This window comes from Theropithecus gelada, chromosome 7a (assembly GCF_003255815.1).
Source record: "Theropithecus gelada isolate Dixy chromosome 7a, Tgel_1.0, whole genome shotgun sequence".
NCBI lineage: Eukaryota > Metazoa > Chordata > Mammalia > Primates > Cercopithecidae > Theropithecus > Theropithecus gelada.
In genome coordinates, this window is record NC_037674.1 from 42067182 (window position 1) to 42092070 (window position 24889).

Below are 24889 nucleotides of genomic sequence, written 5' to 3' on the forward strand. Positions count from 1 at the left end.
CAAAAAGAAACATTCTATCTACATCTATTGTTTTTTAAAGAAGAAACATGTATTCTTTAAAGAATTTAAAGAAGAAACATGTCTTTTAAAGAAGAAAACATGTGGTCAGGAGTTCATGACCAGCCTGGCCAACATGGTGAAACCCTGTCTCTACTAAAAATAGAAAAAATTGACCAGGTGTGGTGGTGGGTTCCTGTAATCCCAGGCTACTCAGGAGGCTGAGACAGGAGAATTGCCTGAACTTGGGAGGCAGAGGTTGCAGTGAGACGAGATCGCACCATTGCACTCCAGCCTGGGCAGCAACAGCAAAATTCTGTCTCCAAAAAAATTAAGTAAATTTTATTTTGTAGAGATTAGAGTTCTGTTTTGAGGAAATTCATACAAGACGAAACACCTTTTCCTAATAAGCTGAATAAGCAAGTATACTAAACATATCATTTAAAGTCTTTTTGACGTGGATTGCATCAAAAAAGAGTGAAAGTTATTTTGAATGTTGGAGTTAAAGCAATTTTCTAGTGCATTGGTCCAGTGACTCCTTTTATAAAAACAAGGAATTCTTATAAAATCATATATTTGTGTGCTTAGAAACACACTCAAACTCCATTTTGGCTTGAACTTTATAACCTCTTGTACCCATCATATATTCTTGATGTGTCTGTCTAGAAATTATTCAGTGTCTTTTAGCCCCAAAGCAAGACCCACTCTTGAAGGGGGAATCTCATTTGTATAAGTCATGGGCTATTCAAACAAACAAAGTGTTAATTATAAGTATGGCTGAAAATATTTAACTTTCTTTCAAAGATAATATGCTTTTAAGGAGTTAGATATTTTATTTCTTTGGACTGAGCACTTAAGTCAAATACTAGCTTTTCAAGATATTTAATGGCATGATGCTCTTGAGTAAAATAGTTGATATCAAAAGCAGGGAGACTTAAGAGAGGAAAGTGTACTTTTAGCCACCATGGAAAGAGAGGGTAATGATTTGGAGTTAATGGGGGAGAAAAAGTGTCCAGTGGAGTGCTGCTCACCCAGTGGGTGCTCAGTAAATGATTGTTGATAATGATGAAAATATGGAAACCAAAATGTTGACCCACAAGGAAGTGGACATTATCCCATCTAAATGCTGATTGGACCATTTATTTTTGAAATAAAATAGTCTTTGGAAGAAAAATGGATATGTCTCTAGCCTTAAGACTACAAATCTTAAATAGAAATTATTTTCTGAAATTTATGTTAGAATTGGAAAAAAGACAGTTGTGTAACCCTAGTTAATATGGCACAAAAAGTAAAGCAGTAAGTTTCCACATTTACAATTAAAAAATAATCTGCTTCATTTTAAGTTTATTTAATCATGTTTTAAATGTATCAAGAGTTTCATATTTAAAGCAAGTGTCCCTACTGAATGTTTTCCAATGAATTCTCTTAAAGTAGAAGACACATTGCCATTTAGACCACCTCTTAGTTATTGCATTGGTATAAAATTCAGCATTATACATGGTAGCAAAGCAGGGTGTTAAGCAATTCTGATCTCACTCTCTTTTTGATTACAGATTTTTCAGAATTAACACTAAACGGTAGCCTGGAAGAAAGGATCTCCTTTACTAACATGGTTACCTGCAGCCAGGTGCATTTCAAGTGAAGTGTGCTGATGAAATCCTCTATAAGGTATTTATATTCACCTTTTAGTCCCTTTGTCAAATACTTTGTAATATGTACGTTACGTTTGGTTCTTTCTACAATATCAATGTTGATTTACTACATTAGGAATAGAGATTATTAGTAATCACATAAAAGGCTTACCAGTTGTTACTGAGCAGTGTAACTCTTTAATTTTCTTTCTACCTTTTGTAGTCAACTTTTAACAGGTCAATTTAATCCTAAAAGCAGAGAAATAAAAAAAAAAATTCTTGAGTGGTAATGTCTTTGCATTTAAAATCTGTATATGTAGTAGAAAGTGAGTTTGATTTTGGAAACATTGATGGAAGAGAAAAACCCTGAACAGGCATATCGATTTGCCGTTGAAAGTGAAGTTTTGTTATAAACAATTTTATTCCAGCCCAACTATAGGACAAGCCCTAGATGTAAATAGTCTCCTTAAAATGTTTTGATTTGAGATCGTATTAACCAAAAGAATTAATGGAAATGACATTTTCTACTGTCTTACTCTTTTCTGGTGTCAGAAACAGTATTTGGTAAAATCAGATGAGTAAAATGCATGAGATTGTTCTTAAGCCATGTTTTATCCCCAAATAGATGGAAATTAATTAATTTTAGCATTTTAACATAGTTAAGAGTAAAATGAATCTTTATTATAAAAAACAAGATACTGAGTTACCTAGAAGATAAATAAAAAATAAACATATAATATTTATTTGAGGTATTTCATTGAATAAAGTAAGTTGAATTTAGTCGAAGTTGTCAGACTAAATTCAGACTAAAATGTCAGAAGAGTGTACGTGCTCATTTACTTGGTACCCACTTCATACTTTTCTGTGGTTGGTTAATAATATTTACAACCTGGAAGGATTGTTATCTATAGATTTCTTTTCTCTTTTGAGACGGAGTCTTGCTCTGTTGCCCAGGCTGGAGTGCAGTGGTGTGATCTCAGCTCACTGCAACCTTCACCTCGCAGGTTCAAGCGATTCTCCTGCCTCAGCCTCCCAAGTAACTGGGATTACAGGTGCCCGCCACCATGCCCAGCTGGTTTTTCTATTTTTAGTAGAGACAGGGTTTAACCACGTTGGCCAGGCTCATCTCTAATTTCTGGCCTCAAGTGATTCACCTGCCTCAGCCTCCCAAAGTGCTGGGATTACAGGTATGAGCCACTGTCCCTGGCCAGATTGATTTTATCTATCAGGTATAGGACAGTGCTGAGATGGCAATCATTTGAACATTAAAGTAATATTTTCTGGACAGATTTTAGAGTGATAAACTATCAAGTCACAACAGTTTATATACTATGATCCCATTTTTGTAAATAATTCATAATATACATTCATTATATACAGCAACTTTTTTTTTTTTGAGAGAAGTCTCGCTCTTGTCCCCCAGGTTTGAGTGCAATGGCTTTATCTCAGCTCACTGCAACCTCCGCCTCCCGGGTTCAAATGATTCCCCTGCCTCTGCCTCCAAAGTAGCTGGGATTAAGGCACCTGCCACCACGCCTGGCTAATTTTTGTGTTTTTTAATAGAGACGGGGTTTCTCCATGTTGGCCAGGCTGGTCTCGAACTCCTGACCTCAGATGATCCGCCCGCCTCAGCCTCCCAAAGTGCTGGGATTACAGGCATGAGCCACCGCGCCCAGCCTATACAATGCAAAATCTTAATGTTAACTTTAGGAGGGGTGAGATTACAAGTGATTTTTTTTAAATTTCTGCTTATTTTTATTTTCTAATTCTTAAATCCCAGCACAAGCCAAAAAGAGAAAGAGAAAAAAAGGTAATTATCGTAGAACCTGAAAACAGAAATATATGGAAACCCTCAAAGCGGAAAAGGGAGGAAGATCCTGAAGATTCTCTTACGAAGCTCCAAAACTGATAATCCTGTCTCAGCTCTGCCTCCTCAGGAGGAGCATTAGTAGAACAGCAGTGATGAGGACGCAGAGGGAGCAGACAGTAGGTACCACAATCTCTGTAACCATTTGCATGTGACTTAGCAAGGGCTCTGAAATGACAAAGAGAACGAGCACCACAAATGAGAACAGGATCATTTTAGTAAATACAGCTTTATCCCAAAAGCTTTAACTGTATTGGAAAAACTTAAAAAATACCATCCTCAAATTTTCTGATTCTTATTTGCCATGAAATAGAACTTAGTGAATTAAATGTTATTTGAAAATTTTATAGGAGCTTTGTAAATATTTCAGAAAATATGGGATAAATGCCTGAATTTGGTTCTTCTACAAGTGCTGTAGTAAAGTCTAAATGTCTCTCAATACTTATACTTTGTAAATTCATCTCAGAATATTAGCAGCCATATTCCACACTTCCTATAATTTTTATTGGGGGGGATTTGTGAAAGAAAAGTCCCTGGGAAACATCTCCAACCTTTCAAAGATGTTATTGTGTATCTTAAGAAGTGTAGGAATTTGTATGTTGAAATTTTGTATGGTAATTCTTGTATAGTTAAATAATAATCTTTAAGAGTTGATGATAAGCATATGTTATGTGCATTATTAATAAAATAGTGGCCACTTATTTAATACCCACTTTTAGTTTGTGTGCTGGGTACTCTGGTTACTGAGATAAATAAAGTGCTGGACATCCTCATGTGGAGTTCACAGGCTCATGAGTGAATTCTGTACCACGTTTCAACCTTGTTTATTTCAGTCTAATGGAATATACATTCTTAATATTGCCTGATTATTTAAATATGTTTGGGGGGGTGCATATGCTATATTGGTCTGTAAAAATAGCTAATTTGGTAAGATTTGGTCTCGCACCTTCCACCTCTGCTATCACATTAAAGATGAGTTTGTTAAAAAAGGAAGCATAGGCTGGGCGTGGTGGCTCATGCCTGTAATCCCAGCACTTTGGGATGCCGAGGCGGGTGGATCACGAGGTCAGGAGATTGAGACCATCCTGGCTAACACAGTGAAACCCCGTCTCTACTAAAAATACAAAAAATTAGCCGGGCGTGGTGGTGCGTGCCTGTAGTCCCAGCTACTCAGGAGGCTGAGGCAGGAGAATGGCGTGAACTCGGGAGACGGAGCTTGCAGTGAGCAGAGATCGCGCCACTGCACTCCAGCCTGGGTGACAAAGCGAGACTCCGTCTCAAAAAAAAAAAAAAAAAAAAGGAAGCGTATTTCTCTGATTGCCCTTACGGAGGGAGAAATAAAGATCAAATTCAAAGAAACAAATGATATGTGTTGGCATTTCTTGATGCATAAGTGCATCTTTGTTATTTGACATCTCTGATCCTTTTAGATCCCATTGCATAGGAAATGATGTCTTCTATGAAGATAGGAACCTTGTTCATTGCTGTATCTCATGACTTAAAACATTCCCTGGCGGGGGCCGGGCACGGTGGCTCAAGCCTGTAATCCCGGCACTTTGGGAGGCCGAGACGGGTGGATCATGAGGTCAGGAGATCGAGACCATCCTGGCTAACACGGTGAAACCCCGTCTCTACTAAAAAATACAAAAAAAAACTAGCCGGGCGAGGCGGCGGGTGCCTGTAGTCCCAGCTACTCGGGAGGCTGAGGCAGGAGAATGGCGTGGACCCGGGAGGCGGAGCTTGCAGTGAGCTGAGATCTGGCCACTGCACTCCAGCCTGGGCTACAGAGCGAGACTCTGTCTCAAAAAAAAAAAAACATTCCCTGGCAAATAGTGAGTGCTTAATAATTGCTTGCCGAATGAACAAATATAAGATCTCAAGTGTTCTTTTTTTCCTTCATCCCGGTTGGTATAGTGGTTGGCTTTTCCTCTCCTTGCCCAAGCCCACTATAACAAAAATAGTAGGTGTATAAATTTGTAGTATGATTCTGCTTTTTGTTTGTTTGGTTTTTTTTTTTTTTTTGAGACAGAGTCTCACTTTATCACCCAGACTAGAGTGCAGTGGCGTGATCTCAGCTCACTGCAGCCTCCGCCTCCCAGGTTCAAGCGATTCTCCTGCCTCAGGTTCCTGAGTAGTTAGGATTACAGGCATGCGCCGCCATGCCTGACTAATTTTTGTGTTTTTAGTAGAGACGGGGTTTCATCATGTTGGCCAGGATGGTCTCAAACTCCTGACCTCAGGTGATCCACCTGCCTCAGCCTCCCAAAGCGCTAGGATTATAGGCATGAGCCACCATGCCCGGCCTTATGGTATGATTCTGAAAGGATAAAACTTGAATGGATAAAATGGATAAAATGTTTATCTTTCATGGTAGATTAAATGCTTTAAAATGCTTATAAATAGAAATTTGACATTGCTTCAAAGAAACTTGATTTTAATCACAAGCAGTTTTGGAAGATTGACTTCAAGTAGAGCCAGATTTTGAGATTTTGATAATGATACGTATAATTATTTAGTTTAATTATTAAAGGAAAACATTAAAACATACTGACTCACCTGCAGCAAGCCTCTGATTGTTGATAGAGCAAGTTTCCAAAGCTTTGAGGTACCAACTTTCCACCTAATAAAAACCCACTTGATAAGTAATGTTGTCTTAGACTAATTGTTTGCTGTTTCAAATCATTTTTGAAATAAATGTGGGGTAAAAGTAAGTATTTTTAAAAATCTACCTGTAGTTTGTTTCTAAATCATCTTGTAGTTTAAATTAGTTTATATTTACTGTACATCCATGTACATCATAGTGAGGGAGTCAGAGAACAGTCTTTATGCTTGAGTGTACAATCTAGTGCTTTTCTAATAATGTAAAAGTAGCAAATGCCTTATGGTTTTTAGTCACTGCTTACATTTAATAGTCCTACTGGGCTCACCTTAAAATAGTTTCGGTAAACAAGTGAAATTTACTTTTTAAAATTATTTTTATTAAGACACTATTTTATTTCATTTTTTAGAAACAGAGTCTTGCTCTGTTGCCCAGGCTGGAGTGCGGTGGAGCACTCATAGCTCACTGCAGCCTCAAACTCTTGGGCTCAAGTGATCCTCACACCTCAGTCTCCCAGGTAGCTGGGACTACAGGCGTGTCACCACATCCAGCTGATTTTTTAATTTTTTGTAGAAATGGGATCTTGCTATGTTGCCCAGGCCGGTCTTGACCACTTGGCCTCAAGCAGTCCTCCCACTCCAGCCTCCCAAGGCGCTGGGACTACAGGCAGTGAGCCACCGTATCTGGCCAAGACACTCGAAATTATAGTTTATATTCTCTGCCAATAGGTGCAGCAACATAGAGAATAGGGAGCTGCAAGAAAAGTTTTCAGGTTATTGAAAATGTTTGGTAGATTCTAAAGGATTATTAAGTTTGATTACTTTAGATCTCATTTTGAAGCCAGTATGTGTGTATGGCTCTGCTGTGTGGCTGGAAAATAGATGAAAATGATATGATAATTATACATTAAATTTACTTAACTGTTTTTTATATATGTTGAAAAATAGGTAGTATTTGTTTGCATTAAGACACTAGATTTAGGCCAGGCGCGGTGGCTCACGCCTGTAATCCCAGGACTTTGGGAGGCCGAGGTGGACAGATCACAAGGTCAAGAGATAGAGGCCATCCTCACCAACATAGTGAAACCCCATCTCTACTAAAAATACAAAAATTATCTGGGTGTGGTGGCGTGCGCCTGTGGTCGCAGCTACTCGGGAGGCTAGGCAGGAAAATCGCTTGAACCCAAGAGGCGGAGGTTGTAGTGGGCTGAGATCTCCAGCCTGGTAACAGAGTAAGAGTCTGTCTCAAAAAAAAAAAAAAAGAAAAAAAGACACAAGATTTAGAATAATATTTAACTAGATGTCTCTATTGTTTTTGCCCTGTCATAACTTAAAGCAAATGGAACTCCTTCGTAACCTCTGGTAGTGCCCTTAGATTGAAGCTTACGTCAAGCTTGCTCCATTCTAAGCAAATGAGCAAAAGTGAAATAAAGGGCCATGCTGCATGCCCCTGTCGTCTTTCATGGAGGAAAGAGGAGAGGTACTTGCCAAGCTCTGTGTGTGTTCTAGCTACCTAGCTCTTCTAAAGTTCAGAACAGATAACATTGATAATTAGGCCTACCTCTCTTGGATTGGGAAACCCATTGGCAATGATAATCTTCTTGTAATATTGAACTGAAGCCTTTGGATAGCGAGGCTTATTTCTGTCATTAAATTCAACGTAGTAGAATCCATATCTATCTGAGTATCCTTTCTCCCATTCAAACTTATCCAACAGAGACCAGGAAGTATACCCCTTTATATTAGCACCATCTTTTATAGCTGCAAAGACATTTTATTCCATTTTAAATATATTTCATTCACTTAAAAAAATAAAACTGTGAAGATAATGTTAAAAATGTTTTCATTTATGAGATGTAGAAACAAGTTTCAGTTGATTGTGTGTTAGTCACATTTTGTCTCAGTTAAATGGGAACACTGCAGACAATCTTGGTTTGTGTCTCACCTTTTAGCATTTCATTTATGTATCCTTTAAGGTACTGAATCCTCCACTCATCACATAATTGAGTACAGTGGAATTTTTGAGATGCTCCATTTTCCATCACATATATGGGAGGATCGCCATATTGAGTCTGAAAGTGAGTCATAGCAACAAAAATTCTTAAAAATTCTGACCTACAGGTAGGTTTCTGAGTCAGAGGCTCATATAGGAACACATATTCAAGCCTGCCACATTCTAATCAAGTGTGTTTTTGGCATTTAGTAGATGTCAGATAACATGCTTATTTAGAGATTATTGTAGGCAGGAGACAAGTTCATATAAAGGATGTATTTCTCAATAAATGAGCATTGTTACCAGGTGTGGTGGCTCTCGCCTGTAATCCCAGCACTTTGGGAGGCTGAGGTGGGCAGATCACCTGAGGTCAGGAGTTCAAGACCAGCCTGGCCAACATGGTGAAAACCTGTGTGTACTAAAATACAAAAAATTAGCCAGACGTGGTGGCATGCGCCTGTAATCCGAGCTACTTGAGAGGCCAAGGTGGGAGAATCACTTGAATGTGGGAGGCAGAGGGGGCAGTGAGCCAAGATGGTGCCACTGCACTCCAACCTGGGTGACAGAGTGAGACTCTGTCTCAAAAAAAAACAAAAAAGCGTTGTTGGAGGGGACATGTACTTTGGTCTTGTTCTTTGCCACATATTCCAGTTTAGGCAAGAAGGACAGCAAAATAAATATGGAATACGAATTTTAGCTAAAGTTATATACATGCAAATGGTTGTGCATGGTAGACATGAGTCTGTAAGGCCTACATTTAGTAGCCTGAATGTAGTATACTACATACATACTCTGAAGTATGACTCACTAGGTTTATTTTGTTTCATTAACTTTCTAATGTAGGCACCTGAGCTTAAGCTGTGAGAACATGAATTCAAGTCTAAATGTCCTTTGAATAGCTTAATGTGATAATCACCTGAGCAAAGTTGAGGAGCCTCCTAAATCCCCATGGCACAGAATATAGCCATTTAGACCCCAGATCTGGCCAGTTTGGGTCAACCAGCTCTATCAAGTCACGATCATTCTGGTAGCTGGGCCCCTGGCGGGAAGGGTTCTTCCTTTCCATGATGTACCGAGTAGTAAAATGACCTAATCCCAAGAAATCAGATGTGCCTTTAATGTAGCTCTTCTCCTGGAGTGAGAACACTGGTAACCTTGACATCTCCAGGCCTTGCTCTGCACTCTTTCTTCCTTTTGAGAGAAAAAAGCAGAATTTAACAAAGGCTTATTTTCTCCCAATTGCTGTGTTATGTATCATGACGATAGTGACATCTTGACATAAAAGGTGGGCTTTAGGATTCATCTGCGTGGGAAGTATAACCTTAGCCATCCAAAGTGGAAGTTTTGAAATTTCAATACTGTCCAAAATATTTATAAGTTTATATTGCTTAAAAGTAGTATTTTCACAGATAATAAGTGGTATGTACCCATCTGGAAAAAAAGTAGAGTTGGGCTTCTGTATTGTTCCTTACATTAAAAATGGGTAATTTGGCCAGGTGTGGTGGCTCACGCCTGTAATCCCAACATTTTGGGAGGCCGAGGCGGGTGGATCACTTGAGGTCAGGAGTTCGAGACCAGCCTGGCCAACATGGTGAAACCCTGTTGCTACTAAAAATACAAAAAATTGGCCAGAAGCGGTGGCCCACGCCTGTAATCCCAGCATTTTGGGAGGCCGAGAGGTGCAGATCAAAAGGTCAGGAGTTCGAGACCAGCCTGACCAACATGGTGAAACCCCGTCTCTACTAAAAATACAAAAATTAGCCCGGCGTGGTGGCGCACACCTGTAATCCCAGCTACTTGGGAGGTTGAGGCAGGAGAGTTGCTTGAACCTGGGAGGTGGAGGTTGCAGTGAGCCAAGATCACACCACTGCACTCCAGCCTGGGCAACAGAGCCAGACTATCTTAAAAAAAAAAAAAAAAATTAGCGGGGCGTGGTGGCAAGCATCTGTAATCCCAGCTACTCGGGAGGCTAAGGCAGGAGAATCGCTTGAACCCTGGAGGCGGAGGTCACAGTGAGCCGAGATCACGCCATTGCACTCCAGCCTGGGCAACGAGCAAAACTCCATCTCAAAAAATAAAAACTAGAAATGTGTAATTTTAGCTGCCTTTGGGAAGGGAACTGGAAGGCCAGTGATGGTATGTCCTATCTTTCAAAGTTGTAAAAGCATATGTCCTTTCACTGACCAGTTCCAAATCTATTTACACTTTACTCACATATAAAGGGATGTTTGCACAAGCATCTTCATTAGAGACTGAGCAGCAAAAGATTGGAAACAACCTAAATGTCTGTCAGTAGGGACCGGTTACGTAAATGATGAAATATCCATGGTACAACACTACGCAGCCGTTAGAACAAATGAGGCGGCACTTTCTATAGCAATGTGGAAAGCTTGCCAGGATATAGGTTTCCGTGAAAAAAAGCTTCAGAATGTTGCGTGTAATCCTAAGCACATACACTGACCACATATACAACCCATCTCTGGAAGTATACTTGCTTCTGGGGAGAGAAGGAGAGAGGCCTGACTTTTTAGTTCATACTTTTTGTACTTTAAAAAATATGAAACATGTCCAGGTGTGATCTATGCAAAAATGGCTTTTAATATATAAATCAAGAAAACAACATTTTCCATGAATTGATCTGAAATATAACCTTAAGAATAGTTCCAAAGAGGATAATAGTTTAGATAAAATGAATACAAAGTTTGTGTTATTAAATACCCTTAAGATATTAGCATAAAGCAAATAAAATATTGGCACATTATTTCAGTTACATTTAGTGACTTAAGAAAAACCACCAGCTGTCGTCATTGTCCTTGCACTAATACAATAGCCACTTGCTGCATATGGCTATTAAAATATAGTGACCGAAGGATTGAATTTTTAATTTTAATTTTTAGAATTCTGATAGACGCTGGTGGCTAGAAGCTATTGTATTGGACAGCACATGTATAGAACATTTCCGTCATTGTGGAAAGTTCTATTGAACAGCACTGATCTGGAAATACTTTTGTTTATATATTTACTGTGAGTAAAAGAGTACTTCTGAGAGGCCTGGAAGTAATTTGTGAACAAGATTTCAGGCAGAATGCTTTCAGTACTAAATAAAACTTCAACTGCTTAGAGGATCCTTCTTTCTACATTGTGCAAAGGAAAAGTTCAGCCTGTTTCCCACTTGTATCATCACAGAATTGGAGTTGAGAGGGGCTGGGATTATCGGCATTACGGCCAAAATGTGCTCTCTCACAAATAATCTGTTTGGCTTTGTAATGCAGCCTTTCTGTGGCACCTGCAATGGCCTCTGAGGGCCCCAAGAGAGTGAATGCACTGTGTGAATGATAAGTTGTGTCTACAGGGACATGGGCCCTGTCAGTCCCTTCATGAAGGCTTTTTCCTTATGCATCTTGAGGAAACTATTCTCAAGATTTTGAGTGTATGTGTATAGATGTGTCACAGAACTGATTGACACCAAAAGATTTTTAAAGATTGTATCTAATGCCTTCATTTTCAGATAAGATTAAGAACCAAAGAGGTGAAGCACCTTGCCCACAGTCACTCACAAGTTAGTGGCGGAGTTGGTATTAGAACTTGCTACCTCCTGTTCAGATAAGTATCTTTGATAAATGTGTTTTATAGAAAGGGGCATTTTTCAAATGTTGACAGTTCTCTCTTAATCAAACACCTAAAACAGCTTTGTTGTGTGAAACCGTAACCCAATTCCAGTGTTATTTTTGTCTCCTTTTTTTTAGGGGGAGTGCCAGCTGATACCTTTAAATCAGAGATAATATGTTTAAATTTCTGTGGTCAGACACTGCCGGTTACCTACACCCAGCAGTCAGTCCAATGCCTGTCTTCCATGCCCCCTTCCTCCCCAGCCTCTGGGGCCCTAGTTATGATGGTCTAGGGCATCACCTGACGTAACCATGTGACAGTTCTGTCCCTTGAGGCACAAAGGGACAGAAGCTGCTTCCTGGGAAGATTTTTCTTGTTCCTAAAAATAGCTAAGAGGAATGGCCAGGCGCGGTGGTTCATGCCTGTAATCCCTGTACTTTGGGAGGCCAAGGTGGGCAGATCACTTGAAGCCAGGAGTTCGAGACCAGCCTGGCCAAGATGGTGAAACCCCGTCTCTACTAAAAATACAAACAATTAGCTGGACATGGTGGTGTGTGCCTATGATCCCAGCTACTCAGGTGGCCAAGGCGCAAGAATTGCTTGAATCTGGGAGGCGGAGCTTGCAGTGAGCCAAGATTGCACCACCGCACTCCAGCCTGGGCAACAGAGTGAGACTCTCTCTCAAAAAAAATTAAAAAAAAAAAAATGGAACAAGAAAAGGATACCTGCATTCACCACTTCTATTCAACATAGTAATGAGAGTTCTAGCCAGAGTAATTATGCAAGAAAAATAAATAGAAGGCATCCAACAGTGGCTCATGCCTGTAATCCCAGCACTTTGGGAGGCTGAGGCGGGCGGAGGCGGATCACAAGGTCAAGAGTTCGAGACTACCCTGGCCAATATGGTGAAACCCTGTCTATACTAAAAATACAAAAATTAGGCCCTGGTGGTGGGCGCCTGTAGTCCCAGCTATTTGGGAGGCTCAGGCAGGAGAATTGCCTGAACCGGGGAGGCAGAGGTTGCAGTGAGCCGAGATCATGCCACTGCACTCCAGCCTGGACAACAGAGTGAGACTCAGTTTCAAAACAAATAAAACTGCTTAGAAGAAAACATGGCCTGGTGTGGTGGCCCACGCCTGTAATCCCAGCACTTTGGGAGGCCAAGGTGGGCAGATAGCTTGAGCCTAGAGGTTTGAGACCAGCTTGGACTACATAGTCAAACCCCGTCTCTACAAAATATACAAAAAATTAGCTGGGCATGGTGGTGTGCGCCTGTGGTCCCAGCTACTTGGGAGGCTGAAGTGGGAGGATCGCTGGAGCCCAGGGAGGTTGAGGCTGCAGTGAGCCATGATCGCCCCACTGCTCTCCAGCCTGGGTGACAGGGCGAGAGACCCTGTCTCAAAAAAAAAAAAAAATTACTGGCGTGACCCACTAGAGAGGCCGAGGTGGGAGATTCACCTGAGGTCAGGAGTTCAAGGCCAGCCTGGCCAACATGGTGAAACCTCATCTCTAGAAAAAATGCAAAAATGAGCTGAGCATGATGACAGGTGCCTGTAACCCCAGGTACTTGGGAGGCTGAGTCAGGAGAATCACTTGAACCTGGGAGGCAGAGGTTGCAGTGAGCTGAGATCACACCATTGCACTCCAGCCTGGGCAACAGAACAAGACTCTGTCTCAAAAAAAAGAAAAGAAAGAAAGAAAAAGAAAAGAACAAAAGCACCATGACATTTAATTAGGCAGTTATATCTTGATTCTGACACCAAAAGCACAGGCAACAAAAATAGGCAAAAGAAACAAACATAAATAGACAAATTGGACTTCACCAAATGTTTTAAAATTTGGGAATCAAGACACTAGCAACAGAATAAAAAACCCACATAGAATGGGAGGAAATATTTGCATATCATATATCTGATAAAAGATTAGACTCCAGAATATGTAGAGAATTCCCAAAACTCAACAACAAAAACAACCCAATTAAAAAATGGGCAAATAACTTGAATTGGCATTTTTTCTAAAGAAGATCTACAGATGGCCAGTAAGCACATGAAAAGATGCTCTTACTAATCATTAGGGAAACACAAATCAAAAGTGCAATGAGATACAACCTCACACCCACTGGGATGGCCATTATTAAGCAAAATAACAAGCGTTGGCAAGGATGTGGAGTAATTGGGACCCTTGTGTATTGTTGCTGGGAATGTAAAATGGTACACCCGCTGTGGAAAACAGTACGACACTTCCTTAAAAAAAATTAAAAAAGGAATTTTTCATGTGATCCAGCAATTCCACTTCTGGGTATATACCCCAAATAACTGAAAGCTGGATCTTGAGATATTTGTATACCTGTGTTTTTAGCATTATTCACAATAGCTAAAACATGGAAGCAACCTAAGTGTCTATTGATGGATGAATGAATAAGCATAATATGATACATACAGACAATGGAAATTTTTTTTTTCCCCAAGATAAAGTCTCACTCTGTCACCCAGGCTGGAGTGCAGTGGCACTATCTCGGCTCACTGCACCCTCCACCTCCCAGGTTCAAGTGATTCTCCTACCTCAGCCTCCCAAGTAGTTGGAATTACAGTCACCCACCACCATGCCCAACTAACTTGCACTTTTAGTAGAGACAGGGTTTCGCCATGTTGGTCAGGTTGGTCTTAAACTCCCGACCTCAGGTAATCCGCCCGCCTCAGCCTCCCAAAGTGCTGGGATTACAGGCGTAAGCCACCATGCCCAGCTGACAATGGAATATTATTCAGCCTTTAAAAGGAAGGAAATTCTGACATTACAAAATGGATGAATCTTGAGGACATTATGCTAAGTAAAATAAGCCTGTCACACAAAGTCAAATACCATATGCTTCCACTTATATGAGCTACTTAGTCAAAATCAGAGACAGTGGAATGGTGGTTGCCAGGGACTCAGTGGCAAAGTTTCAGTTTTGCAAAATGAAGCATTCTGGAGATGGATGGTGTTGATGTTCGTACATTATGAGTGTATTTTTTACCACTGAACTGTACACTTAAAAATGGCAACACAGGTACATTTTATGTGTATTTTGCCACCATAAAAAAAATTGGGGGGAAAATGGCCAAGAAAGCCCACCCCAAAACATATTATGACAGAACAATTCCCTTTTTCTGTCTTTGGGTGTTGACATGTAAAAATGTGATACCTGGGGTTGCTGCAGTCATCTTGTGGTCATGGGGATTGGTTGATGGGCTAACTGAAGGTGCCAGAGTGGAAAGATGGAATAAGCCTGGGTCCTCAAGGGCACCCTTGAAGGCTAGATTACCTAGCCCTGCATCACCCTTCTCTGGGCTCAGGTGAGATGATAAATTCCCTACTTCAAGTCCTTTTAGGTAGAATTTTCTGTTATGTGGCAGTTAAAAACATCCAAATTGATATATCCCTGTAAGCCTTACCTGTATTTATTCTCTTCTCCAACACTGGAAACTGGAGCTTGGAAGATATTTCTCCATTGACAGAAAGAACCGACAATAGAAGTGACACAAGCCCATGACTGCGTCTGAGCTCTCTCCTGCTTGACTGCAGTTAAAGTGGGGTGGAGGAAGGGGCAGGGCAGCAGAACATAAGAGAGACCAGCCCAAAGAACCACCACGTTCTTCTCTGAGTTCTGAAAATTCTCAATTTCCAGGTCTAGGGAAATTGAGAGGTCTAGGGTTCCTCCCTGCTAACTCAAATGTGTGGTTCTCAATTCTTTCGAGTCTGGATTATCCCTTGAGTACCTCACCCAGGCCCGATGAGCTCTTCAACCCCCTGCCTTTTGCTTGTTTCACATGGGCTCAATAACTTGCCGTAGTATCTGCAGTTTAAAATGAGGCTGGGCTCACCAATGTAGTCCTTCATGACTTGGGGGTAGTCACCGGCATAAATGGGGTTGGCAAACCAGCCCAGACAGAACTGTAGGTATCTCTCAGCAGCCTCTATGTCCTTGGGGTTACTAATGTCCACAGGTTCCCCCCAGTCACAGTTCAGTGAAATTCCCACCAGACCTTAAAAGAAAAGAAATAAAAGGGAGTGGAGAGTGGGCGTGCCATTGCTGCTCCGGGCACTTGGCTGTCCTGGGTACATGTGTGGGGCCACAGCTCACCTTGCTGCTTGCTGCGCCACGTGGTGTTATAAGAATGCCAGGCTTGGGCGTGAGCCTGAAAGGGGAGCAGAAATGCATCGTAGGTGCCTGGCCCATCCATTTCAATCTGGGTGGCCTTTCTTTCCTTCCTAACTTTAGACCTATCATTTTCATCCATCCAGCCTTGTTTATCCCAATCCAGTCTTCCTTCCTCTAACTTCATGAGGCACTTACTTTCTTTATACTGTAAATGAAACTTGATGTAAGTCTGGCTCAAACAACTTTGTGTTGTTATTTATCGTTTTTAAGATTTTTGCTAAAGTTTCCTGTTTTGTTCCTCTTAGTCCTCAGTAGCAACTAGGCAGTACTTTTCCCAGAAGAGCTCAGTAAGTTAGGAAAAAACCAAGTGTCTGAAATAGTCTTGAAAAATGGAATCTAAAATACACCAACCTGCCTTCTCTTCATATTCTACCAGTGACCCACTGGCCTGCCTGAGGCTATTTCAGCTAGCCACCGCACTTGGGTAGTTCAACACCTAAGAGAGATGGAAAGTCATCTAGAACAGTGATTCTCAGTGTGTGGTCTCCAGACCGAGATCATCAGGATCCACTGGGAACTTAATAGAAATGCAAATCCGGCCGGGCGCGGTGGCTCAAGCCTGTAATCCCAGCACTTTGGGAGGCCGAGACGGGTGGATCACGAGGTCAGGAGATCGAGACCATCCTGGCTAACACGGTGAAACCCCGTCTCTACTAAAAAATACAAAAAACTAGCCGGGCGAAGTGGCGGGCGCCTGTGGTCCCAGCTACTCGGGAGGCTGAGGCAGGAGAATGGCGTAAACCCGGGAGGCGGAGCTTGCAGCGAGCTGAGATCCGGCCACTGCACTCCAGCCTGGGCGACAGAGCCAGACTCAGTCTCAAAAAAAAAAAAAAAAAAAGAAATGCAAATCCGTGGGCCCTTGCCAGACCTACTGAATCAGAAACTCAAAGTGGGGCCCAGGAATCTGTGTTGGGTGTTTTTTGTTTTGTTTTGTTTTTATCTTGAGATGGAGTCTCGCTCTGTGGCCCAGGCTGGAGTGCAGTGGCACGATCTCGGCTCACTGCAACCTCGCCTTCCAGGTTCAAGCCATTCTCCTGCCTCAGCTTCCTGAGTAGGTGGGACTACAGGTGCGCACCACCACACCTGGCTAATTTTTGTATTTTTAGTAGAGATGGGGTTTCTCCATGTTGGCCAGGCTGATCTCGAACTCCAGACCTCAAGCGATCTGCCTGCCTCAGCCTCCCAAAGTGCTGGAATTGCAGGTGTGAGCCACTGTGTCTGGCCAGCAGTCTGTGCTTTAATAAACTTTTTTTTTTTTTCTTGAGATGGAGTCTTGCTTGTTGTCAATGCTGGAATGAAACTCCTAGGCTCAAGTGATCCTCCTGCTCAAGCGATCCTCCCTCCTGCTCAAGCCTCTCAAATAGCTGGGACAACAGCCATGTGCCACCACACCTGGCTCAGTAATCATTTATTAAATGATTATGATGCTTGTTAAAGTTTGAGAAGTACCAATTTAGAAGACCTGAATATCTGAAGGCTATAGAATTTGGGGTTGTTTTGTTTGTTACTCACGGAGAACCTTTATTTATCAGACTTCGTTCCTTATACTTCCTTTTGCCAACCAGCAATAACCAAGTGAATCATGGTATTGTCTGATGAAGTGGAACATGTCAAAACAATAACAGAATCACATCTCTTCAGGCCGGGTGCGGTGGCTCATGCCTGCAATCCCAGCACTTTGGGAGGGTGAGCCAGGTAGATCACGAGGTCAGAAGTTCAAAACCAGCCTGGCCAAAATGGTGAAACCCTGTCTCTACTAAAAATACAAAAAAATTAGCCGGGTGTGGTGGTGTATGCCTGTAATCCCAGCTACCCAGGAGGCTGAGGCAGGAGAATGGCATGAACCCAGGAGGCAGAGGTTGTAGTGAGCCGAGATCGTGCCACTGCACTCCAGCCTAGGCGACAGAGCAAGAATCTGTCTCTAAATAAATAAATAATGACATCTCTTCAGCTCACTACTTTTGATAGATAAAAAGGCCCCGAAAATGACTTCTATGTTTAATATTAAAAATATCTTGAGGCCGGGCACTATGGCGCATGCCTCTAATCTCAGCACTTTGGGATGCCGAGGTGGGGGAATCACCTGACGTCAGGAGTTCAGGACCAGCCTGGCCAACATGGTGAAACCCTATCTCTATCAAAAATACAAAAATTAGCCAGGTGTGGTGGCACACGCCTGTGGTTCCATCTACTTGGGAGAATGAGGCAAGAGAATCGCTTGAACCCAAGAGGCGGAGGTTGCAGTGAGCCAAGATCATGCCACTTCACTGCATCCTGGATGACAGAGCAAAACTCAGTCTAAAAAAATATAAAAATAAAAATATCTTGAGAGCTCTGCCCTTTAAATATTCAGTTTAAGAAATCATAAGCCAAATGTAGAAAAAATGAGAAAATGTTCTCCCTGATATGAGTTTGGGGGTCTGGAATGTCACCCAGTGGTTCCTTGCCTTCCAGCTTAGATTGTCTACCTTCTGCTAAGAGTCCTTTGGGGCCAATCCCACATGCCTTGTATCCCTGTTCTCCAGTTATCATCATCCATATCCTCATACATGTCCTGTAATGTGACCCAATTCCCTCTCCAGTGACAAGGCTTTCCAGTAGCCCTTCCTTCCTGTAGCGTCTTCTCGGAATGGCCCCTTTCTCTCTTGCTGTGACTGATGCCTGCCAGCCCTAAGAGCACCTCCACTGCAGCTCCTTTGAGCAGAGGCCATTTTTTCCATCACACTCCACATCCCTCTGAGCTGGGAGTAAGGTGGAGTCTGCCTGCTCATTATTGCTGCTTCCAAACTAGTTTTCCTTCTTCAAAACTCCCAGGTTCTTTGAAGCCACGCTCTGATGACCACTTCTTTTTTTTTTTTTTTGAGACGGAGTCTCGCTCTGTAGCCCAGGCTGGAGTGCAGTGGCCGGATCTCAGCTCACTGCAAGCTCCGCCTCCCGGGTTCACGCCATTCTCCTGCCTCAGCCTCCCGAGTAGCTGGGACTACAGGCGCCTGCCACCTCGCCCGGCTAGTTTTTTGTATTTCTTAGTAGAGACGGGGTTTCACTGTGTTAGCCAGGATGGTCTCGATCTCCTGACCTCGTGATCCGCCCGTCTCGGCCTCCCAAAGTGCTGGGATTACAGGCTTGAGCCACCGCGCCCGGCCTACCACTTCTAACTCCTCTTACTGCTGTCCTTGATCAACCCCAGTTACTTCTGCTCATTCATGGAAGATTTTAAACCCTGGCTCGCTGTCACATCCCTTCTTCCTCCTGTCACAGCTTAGACCTGTAGTTGATGCATTTCCACATGGATGTGCTCCATCCCCTTGGCTAGGCTGTAAGCTCTTGGGAGCCACTATAACAGCTCAGCCATCGTGTCCCCCAGCGCCCTGGATGGCAGGACACGCCCTCCATAAATCGTCACAGAAAGGAAGGTGCTATGGAGTATGCTGACTCGGAGGTGGAGTGGCAGAGGACCAAGCTCAGGCTAGAGCCCCTGGGGAAGGCTGAGCTGACCCTGAGGCTGTTCTCCCACCAGAAGGACCCCCCTCACCTTAATGATGTGGTGTGCTGCCTTGTACAGGCCGGTGCCTCGGAGCTTCAGGCCCGGTGCATGGTGGCCCGTCTCATAGCCTTTTTCTGCCATTGCCTATAGGGACAGCAAGCAGGACCACAGGATCCATAAGAGGTGGCAGGGAGTGCCACAGTCTGCCACCTGGAGGGGCCTCGCTTACCTGAGGATCACTGAATGTGATCCAGTGCTTCACGCGGTCCCCAAAGGCCTCAAAGCACAGGTTGGCGTAGTCTCTGAAGTAGTTGGCCATGCTCACATTCTGCCACCCACCGTATTTGACCTGGAGCAGCTGTGAACACAGAGAAGCAGGTGCCCCATGAATGAACCGCAAAGCAGTTTAGATGTGGAGATAAGCTGTGCGACAGTCCTCAGACAAACAGGAGGGAGGCCGCGCAGGGAGACTGGGACTCTCATGCTTAGAAAGAACTGGACAGATTGAATATTTAAGAAAAATTGCCAGGGGAAAGGGGCCTAATAATGGGGAAGCATCTTAGATCTAAGTTCTGGAGAAATGAGATCTGATGCTGGGATAAACACTCTGATGAGGATTTTGAGGGCCATGCAGATGTCAGAAAGCTCCTAGAAGCCTTGGGGCAGGATCTGCCTTTTTCGGCCGAGGGCTTTCCCAACCAAAGGCATCTGCCCATGATGGCAGAATTCTCCCAAGACTTGTCACTCTATCGAGACTACCTGTCCAGCTCTCCTTGGCGGTTTCGAGGGATGTTACTGGGGCAGGTTCGTGAAAGCAACCAGGGAAGAAACTGGAAGGTTCATCTCCCTACAGCCTGCTCTGCCCTCTTCCCCAGTTAGAGGACTCTGGTAGCTCCCATTCCCACAGAATAAACCCAGTTCCCAGTCATCTTAGCTCGGCACTTGAGGCTTTTGAGGTCTTCCCCAAGCCACTTCTCCAGCCTCTAACCCTTCCCTCTCCTACCTGCTCCCCAAATTCTAACTGAACCAAACTGCTTGCCCAGCTTCCCCCTCTTTGCAATGCACCCTCCAATCAGAACACCCCTTCCTCCCACGTCCTGCCCAAACCTTCCAGGGCACCGATGGGACCACCTTCTCCCCATTGAATGAAAATATTGCCTGAGGCCAGGCGCAGTGGCTCACGCTTGTAATCTTAACACTTTGGGAGGCTGAGGGAGGCGGATCACCTGAAGACAGGAGCTTGAGACCAGCCTGGCCAACATCGTGAAACCCTGTCTTTACTAAAAATACAAAAATTAGCCAGGCATGGTGGCACATGCCTGTAATCCCAGCTACTCGGGAGGCTGAGACAGGAGAATCACTTGAACCCAGGAGGCAGAGGCTGTAGTGAGCCGAGATCACGCCACTGCACTCCAGCCTGGACGACGGAGCAGGACTCCATCTCAAAAAAAAAAAAAAAAGAAAGAAAGAAAGAAAATACTGCTTGAATCACAGTGACATAGTGACGTTCTGAAGCATGTTATGATTTCATGGACATTACTGGGGCAGGGTCATATATGAGTGCCTGTGATACGGCTCAAAGAAATTGGAGAAAAAAGGCTAAACTTGTTCATTATGCTATGTCGCCAGATCTCTCTTTTTTTTTTTTTTATAGATGGAATTTCGCTCTCATTGCCCAGGCTGGAGTACAATGGCACGATCTCAGCTCACTGCAATCTCTGCCTCCTGGTTCAAGCAATTCTCCTGCCTCAGCCTCTCAAGTAGCTGGGATTATAGGCACCCGCCACCACGCCTGGCTAATTTTTGTATTTTTCGTAAAGACTGGCCAGGCTGGTCTCGAGCTCCTGACTTCAGGTGATCCACCCACCTCGGCCCCACAAAGTGCTGGGATTACAGGCGTGAACCACTGCACCTGGCTGCCAGATCTTAGTTAAAAGACGTATCTTTATAGTTTTAAAAATTTGTTTGTATGCCAAGTTTTTTAGAAAACAAAAGGATTCACTCTTTTCACTTACTACACACATCAATTAAAGCAGTATGGCCGGGCGCGGTGGCTCACGCCTGTAATCCCAGCACTTTGGGAGGCCGAGGCGGGCGGATCACAAGGTCAGGAGATCGAGACCACAGTGAAACCCCGTCTCTACTAAAAATACAAAAAATTAGCCGGGCGCGGTGGTGGGCGCCTGTAGTCCCAGCTACTCAGGAGGCTGAGGCAGGAGAATGGCGTGAACCCAGGAGGCGGAGCTTGCAGTGAGCCGAGATCGCGCCACTGCACTCCAGCCTGGGCGACAGCGCGAGACTCCGTCTCAAAAAAAAAAAAAAAAAAAAAAAAAAAAAAAAAAGCAGTATGACCTCCCTGCCATACATGAGTGCTTTGGTTTGAATGTTTCTGTCCCCTGGAATTCATGTTGAAACTGTATCCCCTGTGTAACAGCATGGGGAAGTGTAGCCTTTGGCAGGTGATTGAGTCATGAGGGCTCTTCTCTCTTGAATGGGATTAGGTGCCCTTATAAAAAGAGGGACACAGCATTCAAGGCACCATCCTGGAAGCAGAGACTGGGCCAGAATCTGCACCTGCCAGTGTCTTAATCTTGGATTTCCCAGCCTCCAGAACTGTGGGAAGATATATTCCCATTCTTTACAAGTTACCCAGTCTCAGGTGTTCCGTTATAACAGCAAAAGTGGACTAAGACAGTGAGTCAGAGAGATTTTTTCACTCACTCACATCTTACAGTCGTGCACCAGAATCCAGACCCTAGTCTCTGCCCCACCTGGGCAACCCGAGTCCTCAAACTGGGCTCCCTCCTGCTGAGCTGAGCACCGCTTGGGCCTGGGAGCCTGCTCGGGTCCTCACCTGCGGCAGATCCCAGTGGTGCAAGGTCACGATGGGGGTGATGTTGCTGCTCAGAAGGGCATCGATAAGATCACTGTAGAATTGGATTCCCTTCTTGTTCACCTGCTCGGCTGCAGGTGAAATAAAAGAAGATGCTACGAGAAAGGACCTTGGCCTTGGCCTTGGCCTTCTGGAGTGCAGCATTCCTGGGCCCTGTTGCTTTTTGAAGGCCTGAGGTACCCTCAGCCCACCAGCATTCTGGGACCCCAGTTACCTGCAGAACCTGTGAGAGCTGCTACTATCAGCAACCACGTTCATGGGCTGGTCTCCCTCCCCAGGACTCTGTGGTGCCCCTGCAAAGCCAGCATGGCCGGAAGGGGCCGCACCTGGGCTCGGGAGGGGTTTCCCTGGCTCACCTCGGACGCCTGTGGGCAGGAGCCGGGGCCAAGACAGGGAGAATCGGTAGTGGTTGACGTGCAGTTCCCTCAGCAGAATGATGTCCTCCTGTGCAGATAGGGGTGGGGAAGCAGGTCACCTGGGCCCTGGGCATGGGAGGTAGGGGTCCATCAGGCTCTAGGGCCAAGGCTCACTCTTGTCTGTGGCTGTTAGTGGGCAAGGAAGAACCTGCTTCCTCACCTGTACAACAGAGGTGATGCCACCTGGCCACTTCAGGCAGGCGATATGCCAAGAGTCAAAGAAAACACAGGACAGGGAGGCACTTGGAAAAGTCCATCAGGATGCCCCTAGTATACCTGGGTGATGAGTTCCTCAAGAAGCCATCCAGAGAGGAAAGTGGGTGCTGAGGATGAGCGGGTCCCACTCCCTCCACACGGTGCAACTCACAAGCAGGGACCAGGGGTTCAGGCCACTGTGGCTGTAGGCCCTGAAGCTGTGGGATCAGTCCTTCAGCCCCCGTCACTTGGCCTGAGGCACTGGCTCAGATGAGGCCCCACTTTCCTTTCCTTCTACATCCACCTCACATCCTGGCCCCTCCCAAACCTTCACCCCCACTGGCCCTGTCCCCTCTGGCTGCACTGGGGTACAGGGTGTTTGGCAGAGCATGGGAATGACGTTGTCACCAGGGCTCCCCCAATACGTCACTCCCTGCCTCCCAGCTAGGCATGTGCTCACACCTGTGCACGCACACACACACCCCGCACTCACCTGGACCTTGTAGTAGCCATCACAGGCTACATCTGCTGTCTCATTCCCGAGCACCTTCCCCTTCCCACTGTGTGTGAAGACGTCCCATATGCTGGGCCCTTTCCCGTCCTGGTCCCAGGCGCCCTCCGTCTGGTAGGCAGAACTGCCCACGCCCCAGGAGAAGCCTGCAGGGGGAGACCCGTGCTGGGTCCCAGGTGCTCCCATGTGTCACCCAGAGCCAGGGCTCCGGGCTGTGCCTCCCAGGCCTTAGGGACTGCCCCTCCCTACCACGCTGCCCCTGTCCCACTGGGGCCTTATCTTCCTAGGAGGGTGAGCGTGTGAGGCAGGGTAGGGGAAGATATATTAAAAACATTTTTTGCACAGTTTTAGCTCTAATTAGCATGTATTATCTGTGTAATTTTTAGTAACTTCAAAAAAAAAAAAAAAAACCTGTTAGGAACTTTTAGAACAACCATGCAAAGGTAGGTTTCTCATCCTGCCAATCAGGAAGCAAGAATACCAAACTCCTTGGCAAGTCAAGACAGGTGGACAACAGACAGGCAGACAGACGAACAGAGGCGTGGCCCTACCAAGAGGGAAGGTTCCATAGTAGAAGGAGGCCTCTTCTGGGGACCCCTTCCAGGCGGCCCCGAGCCCGAGCACCAGCAGTAGCATCCACAGAAGGGTGGTGACCCGCACTGGCTTCATGGTACCTGGCCCTCCCCCATACCTGAAAAAGTGCAGCTGGCTCTGCAGGCGCCTGTAGCCAGCCTGGTGGCTAGGTCTTGGCTTAGGGCAAAGGCCAAGTGGAGAGAGGAAGGGAAAGGAGGGCGCTTGATCCCGACCCAGCAGCAGAGGCTGAGGCTGGACGCCTGATGCTGTTCCTGTGCCTGGGGAGCTCCGAGACTGATGGGCAAGACTCCAAACCATCCCTTCTCCCTACCTTGGCTCCTGTCTGACGGGGGAGACCCAGCCCATACCCCTGAGTGGCCTCTATCTAAGGGAGAACTACCTCTACCTTAGGGAAGCTCCAGTCTTAGGGGGCAGGTGGGAAAGCCCACAGGGCCCTTTGGCTCTCCCATCGACAGGCAGACCCCTCCCCCAAGCCCAGGTCGCCCATCCCAGCGCCTCTGTCCTGCGCACCAGGGAGACCCCCCCCCACTGGAATCTACTCTTTGGTGCCAGCCCAGCCAGCTTACCCAGGATCGTCCTTGGTCCCAGACACCCCCAGAGCAGTCGCTGGCAGCCAGAGCCCTCTCCAACTGACCCCTAGGGCCTACGCTGTCCCCTGAGAGAGGAGCCACAGCCCAGCCGAAAGCTCTGGTTGGGGGTGTGGTCTGTGGCTACAGAGACTTTCAATAGCTCCATTCACTGGGTGCCCGGCAGGAATGCTGAGCTGGCCAGCAGGGCCTGAGTCAGCAGCTGGGGAGCTTGGCGCTGGGCCAGGGGCGGGCGTGGGGGGGCAGGGGAGCTATCAATCAGCACCCCCATCCCGGGACAGAGGGGCAGCCAAGGAGGGGAGGAGACCTGCTCCTC

General features: G+C 45.0%; 2 protein-coding genes across 5 annotated transcripts in view; one reads left to right on the plus strand and one right to left on the minus strand.

The window, feature by feature from the left end:
* Positions 1-3936, plus strand: part of ZWILCH (zwilch kinetochore protein) — a 47064-nt gene extending 43128 nt beyond the window's left edge. For 2 of the 4 annotated variants that reach the window (XM_025390091.1, XM_025390092.1), the window contains exons 17-18: positions 1551-1665; positions 3409-3421. In XM_025390091.1, coding sequence (XP_025245876.1) covers positions 1551-1639 — 89 coding nt within the window. In that variant the 3' untranslated portion in view covers positions 1640-1665; positions 3409-3421. Of the gene's footprint in view, positions 1-1550; positions 1666-3408 lie in introns of all 4 variants that reach the window. The other 2 variants (XM_025390089.1, XM_025390090.1) reach the window with 2 other exon arrangements.
* Positions 3369-24644, minus strand: LCTL (lactase like). The gene is made up of 13 exons (XM_025390088.1): positions 23944-24644; positions 23375-23538; positions 22627-22714; positions 22232-22341; positions 19607-19735; positions 19426-19521; positions 15816-15870; positions 15556-15717; positions 9003-9277; positions 8039-8165; positions 7655-7854; positions 6052-6115; positions 3369-3663 (listed from the first exon to the last, which is right to left on the minus strand). Exons 1-13 carry the CDS (start codon positions 24281-24283, stop codon positions 3548-3550), a joined length of 1926 nt encoding a protein of 641 aa, XP_025245873.1. The 5' UTR covers positions 24284-24644; the 3' UTR covers positions 3369-3547.
* Between the last annotated feature and the right edge of the window lie 245 nt (positions 24645-24889).